The following is a 19,232-nucleotide window of genomic DNA, read 5'->3' on the forward strand; positions in this document are numbered from 1 at the left end:
GTTTCAAGGGACGATGTACTCTATCTCGACGGAAGAATTTGTGTACCTAATGAAGATGAGTTACGTAGGCAGATTTTGACTGAAGCACATGAGACGCCGTATTTAGTTCATCCAGGCTCCACCAAGATGTATCAAGGTCTACGAGAAAATTTCTGGTGGAATGGCATAAAGGCCGATGTTGCGAATTTCGTGAGTAGATGTCTTACATGTCAGAAGTGAAGGCAGAACACCAACGATCAGCCAGAGAGTTACAACCAATCGAGATTCCCGAGTGGAAGTGGGAACAAATCACAATGGATTTTGTGGTTGGTCTACCTAAGACAGTTGAAGAATTAAAGCCCGATTCTTGGAAACGCATTATAATGAATGCATTGAAGATTTTGTGTGAGTTCCCAACAGTTTCCTTGGTGTGATTAGAATCAATTAACTTTAAAAAAAAGGGTATCAGCTTATATTTTTTTTATTGAATACACAAATACGTAAATGTATTTTTATAGCCAAATATAATAGTTAGGAAAATCTATATATATGGTTGTGTGTGTGTGTGTGTGTATATATATAAATAAATATATAAATATATATGTATAAATATATATATGTATAATTTTGTTGCGATGTGTGTAACCATATATAGATTTTATTCACTTTTTACCTTTTATATGTGTACGTAATAGTTATTGACTATATTTGTTAATGTGGAATGTTTTGATTTCAGTGTATCAATCGTCATTTACTTTTCATTATTCCCTATCACTTATTTTAATCAATTGCCAATTACGTTTAAACGCTTCTTCACCTCAAAATCTATTGGTGTCCTTTTTTCTCATTCGTCACGTTCAGAAAAGCTTTGAAAGATGGGTCACGAAATCAACTGTTTCATGACCAATCGGCCCCAAAAATACCTTTAGTCCATCCTTTTTAACACGGTACACACGCATTGTCGTGAAACTTTCACGCGCGCAAGCACACGTGTTGCCCAAGTAATATAGTGTACATGAAGTACGATATCGATCCCACATAGGCAAGTAATTATAACGATTTAATTTAACTTGATGCTAATTGATTCCAAAGTAAAGAGATATGGTTTTAATTAAATTAAAAAAGCAATAAACAATCACGAGATTTCAACAAAACGAAAGCATGGGTCGCCATTTCACTGGAACTAATTAGGTCGGGGGATTTGGGCTCGGAAAACAAAATCTAGTCCTACGGATGCTAATCTCACTCTATCGAAATTATCTACTAGCCTATCCCGGGTGCTCTAGCAAACCTATGCAATGGACCGATTGTTATCATCTCGGCATCTAATCCTATTAAAGATAAATGCAATAAGAATAAGCGTTCAAACGACTACAAATCTCCTAGAGTTTTCTAATAACTTAGGTCAACGATGAAGAAATGAATATTAGAACGATTCACTACTCTCTCGAAAAGCAAACAATCGTCGATAGCAGTCCTAATGGTGATCATGCACTATAAAGCATTAAGCACAATTCATATCAAACAACCCCTAATTTGAAATAAACAAGCCTCATCTAGCCCTAACGAACCCTCCAACCATCATCAATCCCGGCTACGTTGCGACACTATATAAACCTAGACTCTAATCGCATTCATGAAACAATAACCAAAAGCATTAAAATAAACAATGAAATAAAAAAATAAAAATAAATAAAAAGAAACTCAGATTTATAAATAAACGTTGTTCGACAATAATCTAAAGTGCACAAAAATAAAGAGAAAGGAAGAAGAATAAGAAGAAGAAGAAGAAGAAGAAGAAGAAGAAGAAGAAGAAGAAGAGTTCGAAACCTACATATCATGCATGGTAGTTTGAAAATGAGATATAACCTTTTTATTTAGGATTGAACCTTTGGATTCTAAACCTTCTATTCTTCCCACACCTCATTGTTCTTAAAGAGCAATAAAAAAAAGTCTTCAAAAATACCAAAAAAAACCACATCGGCAAACAAGTCAGTTATAGAACAATCAAGTCAATTACATTTAATATGTGACACTATAATTCTTGGATTTCACGATACTTCAATCACGAATTTGTTGATTTTGTGACTCAAGTTTTACGAAATTGACCAGTTTGTGACCTATGTGTCACAAATTGGTGTGTCCCGAAATCTATGATTTGTGATACATAGGTTACAAAAACGGCCTATTTTGTGAAACATGAGTCATGAAATCAACTGTTTCATGACCAATCGGCCCCAAAAATACCTTTAGTTCATCATTTTTAACACGATACACACACATTGTCGTGAAACTTTCACACGCGTAATCGCACGTGTTGCTCAAGTAATATAGTGTACGTGAAGTACGATATCGATCCCATAGAGACAAGTAATTTTAACGATTTAATCTAACATGACGCTAATTGATTCCAAAGTAAAGAGATATGGTTTTGATTAAACTAAAAAGCAATAAACAATCACGAGATTTTAACAAAACGAAAGCATGAGTCACGATTTCACCGGAACTAATTAGGTCGGGGGATTCGAACTCGGACAACAAAATCCAGTCCTATGGATGCTAACACTACTACAAAATTGATTTTCTGATGCGCAAGACTATCAGATGCGACTAGTCGCATCTAAATAACTTTTAGATGCGACTAGTCGCATCGGATAGTCAATCAGAAGCCGAAAAAATTCGCTCAAATTGTCTTTTGATTTTGACAATCCGATGCGACTAGTCGCACCTGAAAATATGTTGAAACTTTCAGGTGCGACTATGTCGCATCAGATAGTTTTAAATTTTTGAGCGCGCCTCATCTCCCCCTCTTTTATTTCATTAATCTGACGTGGCGAATGAAATTTTAATTTTTTTTTAATTACAATCCGGTGCGACTAGTCGCATCTGATGAGTTATCAGGTGTGACTAGTCGCACCTAAAGAGTTATCAGGTGCGACTAAGTCGCACCTGATTGTTAGGGTTTGTTTATAAACCCAGGTCGCGAACCTTTCTTCTCCAGCCGCTCAAAACAAATTTCTTCACTCTCTGCAAATCCTTTCCTCTTTGCAAATCCATTCTCCGACCACCCTCTCCTCCGTCCACCCAGCTCTCCTCCGTCCCTCTCTTCTCGGCCTTTTCCTTCGCCGACCACCATGCCACGTACCCGTACCCGGCCACCGGTCCTCCGTGCGTCTCTGGTCCTCTGCCTCGTACCCGTCCACCGGACCTCCACCTCATCCGGCCACCGGACCTCGCCAGTCACCACTGCCTCTCTCTCTCACTCGTTATTTCTCTCTCTCACTCCCTCTCTGCCTCGCTCTCTCTCACTCTGTTTAAACTCACAGCCGTTGTCCTGCGCTCAGGCCCGGCCCCGCTGTCGAGTTCCTGTCCTCCGACCATAGCTCCGGCTCAGCACCGATATTTCTCTCTCTCTCTCTTGGCCTCGAGCCCCTCCGACCACTCTCACTCTCACTCTCACTCTCCAGCTTTCTCTCTGCCTCACTCTCGGCGTCTGCGGCTCACTCTCACACCTCGGCGTCTCTGGCTCACTCTCACTCTCCAGCTCTCTCTCTGCCTCACTCTCACTCTCTCCGTCAGGTCATCGTTAGCTCTTCCGGCCGAGCTTCCGACCGCCGCGCGCTCAGCCTCGACACCTCGGCGTCTCTGCCTCAACAGCGTGCTCAGCCTTGGCGTCGCTGCAATCCCGGTAAGCTCTCTCTCACCGCCTCTCTCTCTCTCTCTCTCTCTCTCTGACTGAACCAAGAACCGAGAGCAGGGCTGCTGTCGTCCCCTGTCCTCGATGAGTCCCTGCCTCGTCCCCTGTCCTCGACGAGTCTCTCTCCCCGCTGCACCGAACCGTTGCTGCCTCGATCCCTCCTCCGCCGTTTCACCGAGCCGCCCCCTGTTGTCCCGAGCTGTCCAAGTAAGTCTAGCTTTTTTTAAAAAAAAAATTTGTTTGTTATATAAGATGGCTGTTAGTTTAGTTAGTTTAGTTAATTAGGTTAGTTGATATAAAATGTTAGTTAGTTAATTAGTATGTAAATGTTAGTTAATTAAATAGATATGTTAGTAACTAATTATTTAGAATGTTAAGTGTTAGTATGTAAATGTAAATGTTAGTTAATATAATTGTAGTTAATCATTGTAAATTTTAATTACAGAGTTAGTAATATGTTTAGGTTCTTTAATTTAATTTTGATTAGTATGTTAATTGTAATTGTAAAGAAATTGTAATTAATTACAATGTTTAGTAATGTGTTTAGGTTAGCGTTTAGTTTAAATTTGTTTTGTTTTAATTAGTTTTGATTTATTGTAATTTATCAATTAAGAATTGTAATTAGTCGAATAATTACATGAATAGGTTGTTTAGTTTAAAATTATTTAATGAAATTAAAATTTTAATTGTAACATGCTACTTTGAAGTTGATTAGTAATTGTAATTGATAATGTCACATTTTTAGTTTTAATTATAAGTTAATGAATTTGTGATTAGTTTCATTTGATTTAACATGAAATGAAATTGTAAGTTTAAATAAGAAAAATAGTTTGTGACATGTTTTGATAGTTTGTGATATTTTGTTTATTTCGATTTTTCATTTATAAATGTTGTGATCGAACCACGGAGGTTCGGTTTAGGGCTGAGATAATTTATAGGATAGTTCTGGATGGTTTGTGTATATTTTTAAATAATTTTGCAGGTTTTTGGTTTGTCAGTATAATAGGGGAAACTCTGCCGAAATTTCGGTAGAGTTTCGAATTAATTAGTTTAAAAACTCCCAACTTATTCAATCCGAGCTCAAAATAACATAGAATTCATAATCTCTCTTTCATTTTGTTCTCCATCGTCCTTTATCAATAACTCTTCCAAACTTTCATTTCTCGCTCTCATTCAGCGAAATGTCCAATCCAAGTAGAGATTGGATCACGGAGAATAATCGGGTGACATTGCAGTACAAAACCGGTGTTAACGAATTTATTCGCGCTGCAAGAAGATTCCCTAACGAAAATGGCAAATATCGGTGTCCTTGCAAACCTTGCAACAACGTGAGATGGCACGACATCGGGGTTGTCAGGAATCATTTGCTGAACAAGGGGTTTACCCCAGGCTACACAAAATGGTATCATCGCGGCGAGCTCGAGCGTGTCGTCCTTTCTCATGAAGAAGATTCCATCGGAGGAACAGATCAGAGAGGAATAGGAGGATTGCACGGTGCTGTGGAGGATATCAAGGATCACGAGGATTTCGACGATGCTACGGAGCCGACCCAGAGTGAGGTGCGTGCAGAGGAGCAAGTGGAAGACCTCTTCGCCGAATTGGAAGCAGAATTGTACCCTGGATGCAAAGAGTTTTCTTCTTTGTCGTTCTTGGTTTCGTTGATGCACCTCAAAGTCACGAACCATTGGACGAACAAGTCGTTTACAGAACTCTTGCAGCTCTTGAAGAAGTCTCATCCAGCTGGTAATCGAATTCCGGAGAAGCATTACGAGGCAAAGGCGAAGCTGAAGCGTTTTGGCATGGGATACGAGATGATCGATGCGTGTATTAACGATTGTGTCCTATTTCGAAAAGATCTTGCGGAAGTCGACGTGTGCCCAGTATGCAACGAGAGCAGATGGAAGCCAACTGGGAAAATGATACCGCAAAAGATTTTGCGATATTTTCCCCTGAAAGATCGATTGAAGCGGTTGTACGCGTCTCGACACACGTCGCTTCTGATGAAGTGGCACGAAAGAGATCGCGTCAGGGAAGTTGGTGTTCTACGACATCCTGCGGATGGTACGACGTGGAAAAACCTGGACGAGAGATACCCAGGCTTTGTTGCAGAGCCTCGAAACGTGCGGCTTGGACTAGCTGCGGATGGATTCAATCCGTTCGGAGAAATGAGTTTATCGTACAGCATGTGGCCTGTGGTACTAACTGCGTACAACTTGCCGCCTTGGTTATGCATGAAGAAAGAGTACTTGATGCTGACGCTTTTGATCCCGGGGCCTCACTCACCAGGAAAGGACATGGACGTGTTCTTGCAGCCAATTGTCAAAGAGCTGAAAGAACTGTGGGAGACCGGATTCCGCGTTCGAGATGGCGCCAACGATAAAGTGTTTCGATTGCGTGCCGCGCTACTTTGGACGATTAACGATTTTCCAGCTCGATCCTATTTATCGGGATGGAGTGGCCAAGGGTATCTCGCTTGCCCGACGTGCAACCTTGACACGCCGTCTTTGAAAGTCAGAGACAGGATCGTCTACTACGACCATCGTCGATTCTTGCGTATGCGTCACCGATTGAGAAAAAGCACCGATCACTACAAGGATCGCCACGAGAAACGCAGTAAACCCGAGAAGTTGACTCCGCAAGACATACTCGCTCAGTTGGCTTGTGTCTCTTGCACGACAACTGGCAAACATGCTGGCTCTGTGGGCAGAAAACGAAAGTGAGCCGAGTGCGAACTAAATTGGGCCAAGAAAAGCATCTTTTACGAGTTGTCGTACTTGTCAGATTTGGAGTTGAAGCATAACATGGACTTCATGCACATAGAGAAGAACGTGTGCGAGAATCTTCTCGGAACCTTGCTCAGCGTAGAAAAGAAGAACTACGACACAGATAAGGCGAGGTTTGATTTGATGGACTTGGGCATCAAGACCGCTCTCCACTTGAAAAAACAAGGGGATTCGTGGTACAAACCGCGAGCATCGTACACCTTAACCCTTGTTCAGAGGCAGCGATTTACCGAGTTCCTCCAATCTGTCAAATTTCCAGATGGGGTCGCTGGGAATTTGAAGAAAAATGTGACTGCTGATGGAAAGCTCACAGGTTTGAAGTCGCATGATTGCCACGTGATCTTGCAGAGGTTGTTGGCTGTTGGTATTCGTCCTTTTGTGCCAAAAGAAATACATCAGACGATCTCCGAGCTTTGCAACTTTTTTAAGCTGATAAGTTCGAGAACCTTGAGAGTAGAAGATCTTGAAAATGCGCAAGAGTCTATCATCGAGATCTTGTGTAAGCTTGAGATGATATTTCCACCAGCTTTTTTCACGATCATGATTCACGTGGCGATTCATCTACCAGATGAAGCGTCGTATGGCGGCCCGGTGCATATGCGGTGGATGTACCCATTTGAGAGATACCTTGGGACGTTAAAACATTTTGTCAAAAATAGAGCTAGACCAGAAGGCTCTATTACGGAAGCTTATGTTGTAGAAGAAGCTCTAACGTTCGTTGCAAGGTATCTTGAAGATAAAAAAAAGTGTAGATGAAGTTCAAGTGCGAGAGCTCTCTGTTTTTCGATCCGAGATGTGTGTGCCTTATGGGATGATGAAACCGATAGTATTAGACGATGAACAGAAAGAGAACGCGGAGTGGTACATCTATACCAACTGTCCTGAAGTGGATCCATATTTGACGTAAGTTATCGTTGGGAATGTGTTTCAATTCATTCTTTTTATATATTGCTATTGAAGTAATGTTTTTAATAACAGCGAGCATTTGGATCTCTTGAGCGAATCTGGAGTTCGCGATATTGAAGCGGAGCATAGAAAGAGGTTCAAAATTTGGTTTGAGAAGAAGGTAATAACACAATATCAATGCAATTTTTTGATAAACGCACAAGTGCTAATCAATGCTTTCTTTCGTAATCAGATTTTTTATATGAAAGCTAGTGGTTCTGACGTGTCTGACGAGCTCTATTCGCTTTCTATCGGTTCCCTTCAAGTCGCCTATCAATATCCGAGCTGCTTTGTAAATGGCGTGAAGTTCATCACTCGTCGTCGCGATAATCAACGAGTCACTCAAAATAGCGGTGTATGTGTACTTGTGGATGATTTCACTTACTATGGTCGAATGGAAGACGTCATCGTCGTGAACTATAGGCATAACTGTAGTGTTGTATTGTTCAAATGCATTTGGTACGATGACAAGTATCATGCAAACCGACTAGTGCACACCGATAAGACTACTGGAGAAACGAGTGCTTATACTGCGAAACAGTGGTTTAAAGAGGAGCCGTACGTACTCGCGACTCAAGTCAAACAAGTTTTTTACATCGAAGATCTTGTTAAAGGCGGCGACTGGGAAATCGTCCAGGAATGCAATCATCGAGGGATTTGGGACATTCCTGAAGTTGACCCCTCTAACTCAGCCTCGATCCCATTGACTATAGAGTTGTCAAACATCGAGCGTTTGAATCATCGACACGAAATCGATGAAGCTGAGTTAGTGACTGTCGTTGACGATGATGAAGAAGACGATGATGAAAATGAGAGACGGGTCGTTTTTTAGGGAGAAGATGTTGATGTCGATATAGAAGATGATATTAACATTATAGGCATAGATGACGATGAATGAGTAATATCTTTTTTGTATGTTTATTTACTATATAATGTAACCACGGTTTTCCTCCGCCATATGTGAGGTTTGTTAATAATAAAATCCGTGGTGCCGTCCACGTTTTTTTTAAACAGAAAACTAATATTTATTTACTAATATTGTTCACATCTTACAGGATGTCAGATGCAGGTGGAGATGAGTCTCCACTACACCGTTCAGGAGCAAGTGGAGATGAGTCTCCGCTAGAGACACCGGGTTCCCAACGTCCTAAGAAAACAAGGGGACCAACAACCGGCTCTACTTCGGCAAAAGCAGCGCTTGGGGTACCCGGTGCGAAAGTTGTTAGGTATGACCCAATCAACCAAACTTTCTACCAGGACGTAAGAAAAACAATAAAAAAGGTAGGAGTATTCAACAACTGCGTCGGCGCTTTGGTGAAAGTCCATATCCCAGTCACACTTCATGATTGGAACGAAGTGACGCCCCAGATGTTGGGCAATATTCTGAGCGCACTTCATTCCGAGTACACTTTCGTGTACAAGGATGATGAGACCGAGGAGCTGCTTCCGGCGGATTGCTATCGTCATCAGATTGACCAGACTATCATTCGCGTTGCAAAGCGAATGAGGCGCAACCAAAAGTCTAGATTATCAAGGACTTTCTTAGGAAAATGTTGTGGGCAAATGAATGTCGCCAAGAAAGAAATCCCAAAATGATATCAAAAAGACGATTGGGAGAAGGTGATAGAGGAGTTCGCAACTGACGATTGGAAGGTAATGTATAATTCAAAAAAATTATGTTATCTTCTATGAAATCGAATTATAACGCAATTTAATATGTGCAAAAAAGTCTACTCGCAACAGAGACAATTCAAAGAACAAGAAAACGAAGTCCACACAAGGGTCGATTTCTTTTTTGGCTCCTCGACATTTGAACGTAAGTTTATTCTAATTTTGTAATATTTTTTTTTGCAATAAATACATTACTCATATTTTCATAAGAACTGCAGAGTAGGGAAGATGGGACTTTGGCCTCGGCGTTAAACACGTGGGAGAAAGAACATCAAGATGATCAAGGCAATTGGACGACAGCTTGGGCGCAACAAGAATTTGTAAGTTACTTGTGTTAATTACTTAATAATCAAGTTTCGATAATCTTAATAATTTTTTTAACATATGTTTGAAGGCGCGAATTATGACTCAAGTCGAGGATATGCAGCGACAAGCAGCGGAGTCAGGCCAAACGTTTGACATAGACCAGGCGGAGCATTACGCGATGGATACTGTTCTCGGGCAACGTCGAGATTGGTATGTCGGGATAGGTCCCTCGATCCCGAGATCCTCGTATCTCTTGGCTCAGGCTCAGGACGACAGCTCGTCCTCAGGTTCTTCATCGACGAGCGTTCCAGATCCAGTGATTAGCGAGCTACAAGCAGCGTTGGCCGCACAACAAGCTCAGATGGAGGCGTTTCAGCGACAGTTCTTTGCCTACACACAGCAGCATCCGTCTCCCATGCAGACATCCCCCGCGATGATGCACCCTGGGACGACGCCGCCATCAGCTTCAATGCCGAATGTTCAGATGCCGCCATCCGCTTCAATGCCGAATGTTCAGACGCCGCCATCCGCTTCAATGTCAAATGCTGATCAGACGCCAGGTTCGGTAAAATTTCAGCGACATCGTTCGAGCGGCAGCGCACCAGGCCACCAAGGCGCACGAGCAAGATCTGGCAGAAGAGGAGGCCGTGCATTCCAGAATTGGCAGACTTCGAATGAAAAAGTGAAACAAAAAGAATAGATTGTAATTTTTTTAATTTATTGAACGTAAATTATCAAATTTTATGAATTTAATATTAAAATTTCTATTAAATTATTTATATAATTATTCTAATTAATATTATTCAAATTATTTATTTAATTTAACAAAAAAAAATTTTAATTAATTTTTAAATAATTTTTTAAATTATAATTTTTATATATCTAATAGGCTGATTCTATTAGAATCAGCATTTAAAAAAAAAACTACAGACAATCAAATGCGACTAGTCGCATCTGATACCTTCGTAGGAAGAGTATCAGAGGCGACTAGTCGCATCTGATTGTACTAACACCCGCCAAAATATTAGGCAGGGAATTACTATCAGATGCGACTTGTCGCATCTGATACTTTTACCGCGAAGGTATCAGCTGCGACTATTCGCATCTGATATTATAATTCACGCTTTAATATCTTCTTTTGGAGGATATTTAGGTGCGACGTTTGGTGCGACTAGTCGCACCTAAAATGTCGCACCTGATAGTTATGACTTTCAGGTGCGACAAGTCGCACCTAAAATCATCAGGTGCGCACTTTCAGATGCGACTTTGTCGCATCTAAAGTCGCACCTGATGATACTTTCAGGTGCGACACTGATGCTTTCAGGTGCGACTTTTGTCGCACCTGATGCTATTAATTGTACTAGTGTAATCTCACTCTATCAAAATAATCTACTAGCTTATCTCGAGTGTTCTAGCAAACCTATGCAATTGACCGATTGTTCTCCTCTCGGCATCTAATCCTATTAAAGATAAACGCAATAAGAATAAGAGTTCAAACAACTGCAAATCGCCTAGAGTTTTCTAATAACTTAGGTCAACGATGAAGAAATGAATATTAAAACGACTCGCTACTCTCTCGAAAAGCAAAAAATCGTCTATAACAGTCCTAATGGTGATCACACACTATAAAGCATTAAGCACAATTCATATCAAACAACCCCTAATTTGAAATAAACAAGCCTCATCTAGCCCTAACGAACCCCCAACCATCATAAATCCTGGATACGTTGCGACCCTATACAAACCTAGACTCTAATCGCATTCATGCTAATAAACAAGCATAAAACAATAACCAAAAGCATTCAAATAAACAATGAAATAAAAAAATAAAAATTAAAAAGAAACTCAGATTTATAAATAAACGTTGTTCGACAATAATTTAAAGTGGAGAAAAATAAAGAGAAAGGAAGAAGAAGAAGAAGAGTTCGAAAGTCTCGTCGGTTCGCAATTCCAGCGAAGAACCATTTTTTCTTCTCCAAAGTAACCAAACACAATTACAAAAAATAAAACAAAGGGAAATATGTGTTTTTATGTTACAATTTTTTCTTAAATAGGTCTAATGGTGATTCTTGGAGCAAATTAAGCCTTTGGATAAGATCCAATGGCCCAAAAAACGTTAAAATCGGAAATAATCTTAGTCATAAATTTAGTATCAACGCGATACGCAAATGTCTTATAGAGGATTGTTAAACGCGCAGTTGAAAGCTCGGGGCGGGCTAAAGTTTGCTGGAGGAGTTTTCAAAAGCGCATGGTATGCAGGCTCCAGAATTCGCGCTTCTAAGTTCCGATGACTCCATTTCGTTACTTTTGGCATACGAATGCTCCTGAATAACTCAAGCTACCTTTAAAGACTCCTCGACTTCCGATTATCACCCTTTACTTAAAATACAACATAGAAACTCGAAATAACTGTCATATACACTTTAGAGCAAGCTAGAAATCGAGCTCGGAAAGTTAGGATTAGTACGTATAAAATGCTCTCATCAAATGCCTCTAAACTTGAACCGTTACTTGTCCTAAAACCACACACAAAACCGAAAAAATGAAAATAAACACAGCCAAATAAGTTATACTAAAAACGAATGATGATCACAAAACTTAGCAACGGTATTAAGTGTTAGTTAAATGCCTTAACCTAGCAAAAAAATTTCGAACCCGAGTTAATTAGCATATGATCTAAAAAATAATAGAGTAAATAAGTGGCCTTTACAACACGTTATTGGTCAAAGTCTCCCGTGTGTGTGAAAGACGCCCCAAAAGAGAGAACTACCAACTCAATAGGCTCGTTCACGCCTTCTAATGTCAAATGCTCAAATAATATTGAAACAAGCGTGATTCGAACACCATAATACTTTTCTCCCTTCACTCTCCATTAATACAAGATACTAATCGAAGAAATCTATAGGACTTTGTCGTCTTGTAATGTTAGGATATGGTCAATGGTGGGAGAAGATAGGATTGTGGCTTAAACGTCAACCTAACGACTAAGATCTCACCAAAAAAAATTACAACCCTTGCATGATTTCTTTTCACTCAACTAAGAATATCGATCTAGTCTCTCAAAGAACTATCTTAAAACATCACGCCAAAACAAAAATAAGAAATATATATACGAACTAATCAAAACACAAATATAAACACTCTTTTTTTCTTTTTCTTTTTTTCCCTTTTTTCTTGAAACATGACAACAACGACAACAACAAAAAAACAACTAATCACAGGTGTGGTGTATGATGAGCTATGTAACGCATAGAGATTAGTCAAACAAAATAAACCCAAAATAAAATCAATCGTCGCCCAAGAGTCGCTACCATGGTTCTTTGTTGGATTTCAAACATTATCGGCTAGACTTTTTCTGACTTAGTATCGAGATGAAGTTAACGTTCGGCTTTTTCTGAAAGGGTACTCAAGGATAATAGTACTGGTCGGCTTTTTTACTATGATCGATCCAAATGAAGGCCTATTTCATCTTCTCAATGTTCATGTCAGGTCATTTCGATTCTAAGAGGGCTAGAGCGGTTCTTAGTGTTCATGAGCTGTTGCGATTTTTCCGTACGCAAGTGCACGTAGTCGCTCAAGTAGTAAAGTTCGTATTACGAGTCGATCCCACGAGGAAAATGTTTAACCAAATTGACAAGATTACTAGCACGATTTGAACCCGATGATTTGATGATTGTGATGGTTATTAAAACGAACGAAACTTAAAAGCACTTAAAACACGATAGATTATGATAATGAGAAAGCAAGAACTATGGCTTCACAAGTTATTCCTATGGTTTGGATTCGGAAAGTAAGCACAAAACACACACTCTTATGTTTGGTAATCACGCTCACGATAATGGTAATCTAAGATTTCTCTCGAACCTCTAAGAATCTAAACCTATGCCGAGACATCTTCTCTCGATCTCAACCCCTAAAAACAATGGTCAGCATTAAAAACAAGAACGTTCACACGACTCCGAAACAGCCTAGCTATTTCTAGCCTAGGAATGTATCCCGATAAATTAATCTTTGTGCACGACTAATATAATCTCTTCCGAGCATCAAGCAATCTTAATATCATGAATACGGTAGCTAATCGAATTCAAGCGTTACACACGGAATTCAAATAAACAAACATGATAGAGCATATGAATATTAATTTGACATGATTGAATCCATAACCATATTCCTAAGTCGCTACACCATAGTCCTTAACGAATTTAGTGCATGATTGAACGGAGAATAAACGGAGATGAATACAAAGCAATCATGACTAAAAACTAAATTGTATTAATAAAAACGGGAGTTCCAAAGATTCGGAGAATAGAGATAAAAACTGTGAATGGTGAAAATGAGATTGTGGCGACGATGATCCTCTCTGAACGCTTCTTCCCTCCAGGGATTTTTGCGGCCGAATGAGAAACAAAACAAAAAAAAAACAAAGAAAAAGATATGTTTCTAAATAAACTAAAGTCTTTTTGTAGGTTTCCTAAGTTTTTCGGAGTTCCTATGGGCCGTCGGATCGCATCCAACGGCTTGGATTACAATTAAAACGCGTGACAAAAAAGTGGGAATCGGGGCCTGTGCACCGCATAGGTCTTCTGGGCAGCCTGTGCGCCGCACACCCAACGCACAGGGTGAACGCACAGGGTCTTCAAATGGTTGTGCACCGCATAGGGGCCGCACAGGACAAACGCACAAGACTCTGGAAGTTTGTGCGTTGCTTCGAAGGGCCAGTTCACCTTGAACCACCTATCTTGAGCTCCGGGTATCGGAATCGAGATCCGAAAGATATTATGAACTCATTGCGATTGCCCCGTCGTCCTCGGATGCTCTATTTGTCATTTTGAACTTTCAAACTCTAAAAATTAAGAAAAACACTCCAAAACACATGAAAATGCTCTCAAACTAACTTATTTTCACTTCCGAAAGTACAAATAAATACGTTTATATCTCGCTTATCAAATACCCCCAAACTTGAATTGTCGCTAGTCCTTGAGCGATAAAATAAAACAAAATCACACAAAAGCAACTAAAAAATGGTAGAACTTGGTGTTTCACGCCTAGACCGATAAACGCTTGCCTCGACCATAATGTGTAGACTTACATACAAGTGAGAATTCATGATTTTAAAATTAAAGTCAACTACTAAATGTGAAAGAAAGATTACAAGCTCGAGTTACCTTGACCGTTTTCAATGCTTTCGTATCTCGCTCACTCTCGACTCCCAAGGCTTTGAAACTCTTCCAATCCCTCTCAATAAACACTCTAATGCCTAATTTCGTGAATTTCGGCTAAACACACCCATATGCCCCATCTTCTCCCTTAGTCTCCACTAATTTACACACATCATTTCTAGTCAATCGGAAAGTCTTTAAGGCTTGTAATGTTAGACTTAGGTCACGGGTAGATATGGATATTTTCACGGCTCATGGCTAAGCTAACTAGGGTCACTAATCACCTCCTTAGACTCACTAAAACTCTCCTCCAAGTCAAAACTACTCGTTTAAAAACCATCAAAAAATACAAAACAAATAAACATAATATACACAACGCTAAAGATGAGCGTTCTTCATTGCATTTTTTTCTTTCTCTTTTTTTTTACACAGTGAATGAATAAAAACAACGACGGTATTTAACGGGTTTTTGACAAATATATATATATATATATATATATATATATATATATATTTGTGACTCGGAAGATCGTTCTACGAACAAGTCACATAGAAGTGATAAAGCGATGAAGTCTTAGCTAGCTTAACGGGTTCTTTGTGGGAATGTCTTCTTTGGTTAAGCTCATTTAGTGACTTAGAACGAGATGGGTCGTGTTTGGCTTTTTCTAAAAAGGGTTCTAATGGATATCCATGATCGGGTCGGCTTTTTAGGTCCACGTGGCTCATCCTAATGCTTACTAAATTTCGACTTAGATTAGTGTGTAATTTATTTCTTCTCGATTAGGAATTAGAGAAGGTTCTAGTGCGTTGCGGGTGTTTTCAATCAAGTGATCGGTCAAGCTACTATCCAAGATTACCTAAAGGGTCGAGACATGCATCATTCGGGTCAAATATGGAAACTCTAGAACTCGACAAATTCTTTCTCACCTAGTAGATCAAGAACAAATCTCACCTCTAAAGCTTAGGCATTACAATATCATCGGCAAGCAATATAACAATCAATCGAGACAATTCACACCAATTTCTACCTCAAAACAAATAAATTATCCTAATATATACGAATCCACAAAACAAGAATCCCCCGAACTTAAAATCTAAATTGTCCCCAATGTAGTTCAATGAGCACAAATGGGAAGAAAACTTATCTTGCGGGGGTGGTCGAGCTCCCCTATTCATTGCCGTCGCGCTCAGGCGGCGGTGGATCTTCTTTTACGCGCTCTTTTTTCCCCAAACTTCTTTGAATGGTTTCGGCCAATGTCATCGCCATGTGTTGAATGTAGATTTCGGCTTTGCACCCTTGTTCGTACCTTTTGTTTATTTTTCCGGAGGAGCACGTGGTGGTGGTGGAGGCGCCGGAGGCGTCAGAGGCTGGACTTCAATAGTCTTGAGGACATAGACTTCTTCTATCTCCTTTTCGCGCTTTTGGGCTTTGTCGATCCTAAATGTCTCTTCTTCGTTCTTTATGTGCGTCGTCAACTCGCATTTTTGCACGTCGATGCGAGCACCGCATGTGGCTAAGAAAGCCCTTCATAAGAGTATGGGAATCTCGCGGTTTTCATCCATGTCGATGATGTAAAAATCGGCCGGAAAAGTAAATTCTCTTACTTTGACAAGGAGGTCTTCCACAAAGCCGCTCGGGTGCCTTACTCTCCGATCTGCCAGTTGGAGAGTGGTACGCGTGGACTTTAGTTCACCCATCCCGAGTTTGTTGAAGACGGTCATGGGAATGAGGTTAATGCCCGAACCTAGATCGCACAAGGCGTTGTCGATGAAGACGTCTCATATGGTGCACGGCAGTGTGAATTGGCTTGGGTCCTTCAACTTTGGCGGGAGCTCTTTTTGTAGAAGCACGCTACTTTTGGCTGAAAGCGCCACCGTGAGCCTTTGCGGGAATAGAATTGGCGGCTCATAAGTATGGATCGACGAGGGCAGCTTAGGAGCTTCGGTGACAGAGGCAACCTCTTCTTCTCCTTTATTTGGGCCCTCAACGATCGCAGCACGTTGATAGTAGATGGCATTGCAATGCTCCCTTGGATTTACTTTGGAGGTGCTTGGAAGTGTACCTTGGGGCCTTGTGTTGAATGAATCACCCATCTGTCCCATCTGTGTCTCGAGGTTTCGCATCACCGCATCTTGATTCTGCATGTACGTCTGCGTTCGGGACATGAAGGCTGTGAACATCTCTTTCATTTCATCCTTAGGGGCGGGCTGATTTTGTTGTTGTTGCTGGAACCCCCGTTTGTGTTGTTGCCGCCCTTATTATTGATTTTGGAACCTCCGTGGCGATCCTTGATTTAGGAACCCTTGTTGATGTTGCTGTTGTTGTTGAGGCTGCAGTTTCTATGTCAAATTTGGGTGGTTGTTCCGTGCGCCGGTGTAGTAGTTGTTGGATTTCTGGAACGTTGGACGATTGTAGTTCCCTACGAAATTTTCATTCTCAGCTTGACACTCGTTTACGTTCGGGCAGTCGTCGGTGAAGTGAGGCCCATTACACCAGAAGCATGGCTCTGGTGCTGAGTGCATCGCATGGGCAGTGGCTTGCATCTCTTTCAACTGCATCTTTAGTTCCGCCAATTTAGCCGTCACTACTTTAATTGCTTCTACATCAGGTGTGGATGTCGTGGCATTCGCAGATGCTGGGGGTGGCTTCATGATTCGTTTCTCCACCGGGCATTGGTCATTTCCCCGTGCATACTCGTGTAGTAGTTCCTGGAACTCTGTGGGTGTCTTAGTTAACACTGTGCCTCCTGCCGCGGTGTTCACCAAAGTTTTCATGGATAAGATCAGCCTGTAATATAATATATGAAGCTGGATCGAAAGAGTGACTCCGTGATGTGGGCACTTTCTCAGCATCTCGTTGAAGCGAGCCCATGCTTCGTGTAGAGATTCGCCTTCCCATTGTCCGAAACTATGGACCTCGTTTCGTAGTCAGGCTGTCTTCTTGAAACATGAAGAACTTGGCAAAGAATACATTGCAGAGGTCTTCCCATGATTCAATAGATGCGGCGGGTAGCGACTTAAGCCAAGACTTTGCTCGGTCGCGTAGAGAGAAAGGGAATAATCGAAGACAAATAGCATCAGTACTGATATTATGGATCTGGAAAGTATCACATAATTCATTGAAGTTTGCGATGTGCTCATTCGAATCTTCATTGGGGCCTCCCGAGAATTGATTCTGTTGAACCATGTTAATCATCCCCAATTTGATCTCGAAGCTTCGATTCCCTTCAACCGATGGATTCTTGATCGTCGAGCGATACCCTTGGACCGTGGATCGCACATATTCCATGAGTGGTCGTTCGGGTCCGAGTTTTTCCATCGTTGATTGCGTCTACTTTTCTCGTCGATTCTTTTTGCAGGTTTTCTCGATTTCAGGGTCGATCGGAAGAAGACTTGATTCATCATCCTTTCGCATGCACCTTCACAAAAGCAAAAGAGAACACGAAAATAGATGAATACAAAATAAATAAAAAGAAGTTCAAATAGTAAACTAGTTTAATCTAATCTTAATTAAAACAAAATTTCCCCGGCAACGGCGCCAAAAACTTGTTGCAATTTTTCCGTACACAAGTACACGTAGTCGCTCAAGTAGTAAAGTTCATAAGTACGAGTCGATCCCACGAGGAAAATGTTTAACCAAATTTACAAGATTACTAGTGTTGGAATTGATCTAGGGTTTAAGAAAAAGTTTAACGCTTCGCAAAGCGGCGGAAATTTAAAAATTTTCTTTTCAAGTAAAAACAGTTTTTTACTAACCTAGACAAAGAGCAAGCACATGTAAATAAAAAATATAATGAGCATAGAAGTTTACTAACCTTTCTTGAAGCTTGAACTTTGAGAAGCTTTTGGAAAGTTTGCAACGCTCGTCTCCCCTCGCAGCACGTCTCTCTTTCTTTCCTCGGCAACTCGAGCAACCACGATAGTTTCTATCACTAAATCACTCGAAATAAAAGGAATTAATGAGTGGGCACTTTTAAACACTACGACTTAAGAACGAGTCTTGAAGTCGCAGAGCTAAACACTAGGTCAAATGAGAACCTAGGTGCCAAAACGAAAAATCGAAAATAAACTAGAGAGAGAGAGAGGAGTCGGCCACAATGTCTAGAGAGAGAGTCTCTCAATCTCTAACTTGTGTGGAATGAATAGAATGAGAGGAATGAGGGTCCTATTTATAGGAGAAGGGTTGGCCTTGAAAAGAAGTAGTTTCCTCTTATTTTCCAAGCCTTTATGAGCAATCTTTCATTACCCATTCCTATCAACATAGGCCCCCATCTCATTCAAATCCTCAAGGGATTAGTTTCCTCTTTTGTTTCTCTCTTGGTTGCCTTGGCCGAAATTTCCTATACAAGCATGGGAAATTTGTTTCCTCTTTTTCTTTTGGCAAGTATCTTGATACATTTATGCACAAAATATTCTCTCTTCCTATGGGTGTGTTGGGCGCCCAAAATCATTCTAGAAGGAGCTTCTAGAAGCTTCTTCATTTGTTCATGACAACATGAGAAAGGCCCATTAAGAATTTTCAATAAAATTCTTATGAAATGAAATTAATTCACAAGGTCCAATTATTATAAAATGGCCGAGTGACACTAAGTCATCAAATGAACTTGTCAAAAAATTTATTGACATTCATTTCATCCTATGTCTCAAAAGACAAAAATACACTTTCGACAATTTTCGTTCTTGTTTTGACTT

The 19,232-nt window shown here is 40.5% G+C and overlaps 1 protein-coding gene across 1 annotated transcript; it reads right to left on the reverse strand.

Annotated features, from left to right (window-relative positions):
- Positions 1-17,448: 17,448 nt before the first annotated feature.
- Positions 17,449-17,859, reverse strand: LOC149390701 (uncharacterized). The gene has a single exon (XM_089619837.1). The coding sequence runs from the start codon at positions 17,857-17,859 to the stop codon at positions 17,449-17,451; it is 411 nt and encodes a 136-aa protein (XP_089475963.1).
- Positions 17,860-19,232: the final 1,373 nt, after the last annotated feature.

This window comes from Urtica dioica, chromosome 7 (genome assembly GCF_054948205.1).
Source record: "Urtica dioica subsp. dioica isolate 48M chromosome 7, U.dioica_male_clone48M_v1_H2, whole genome shotgun sequence".
Taxonomy (NCBI): Eukaryota; Viridiplantae; Streptophyta; class Magnoliopsida; order Rosales; family Urticaceae; genus Urtica; species Urtica dioica.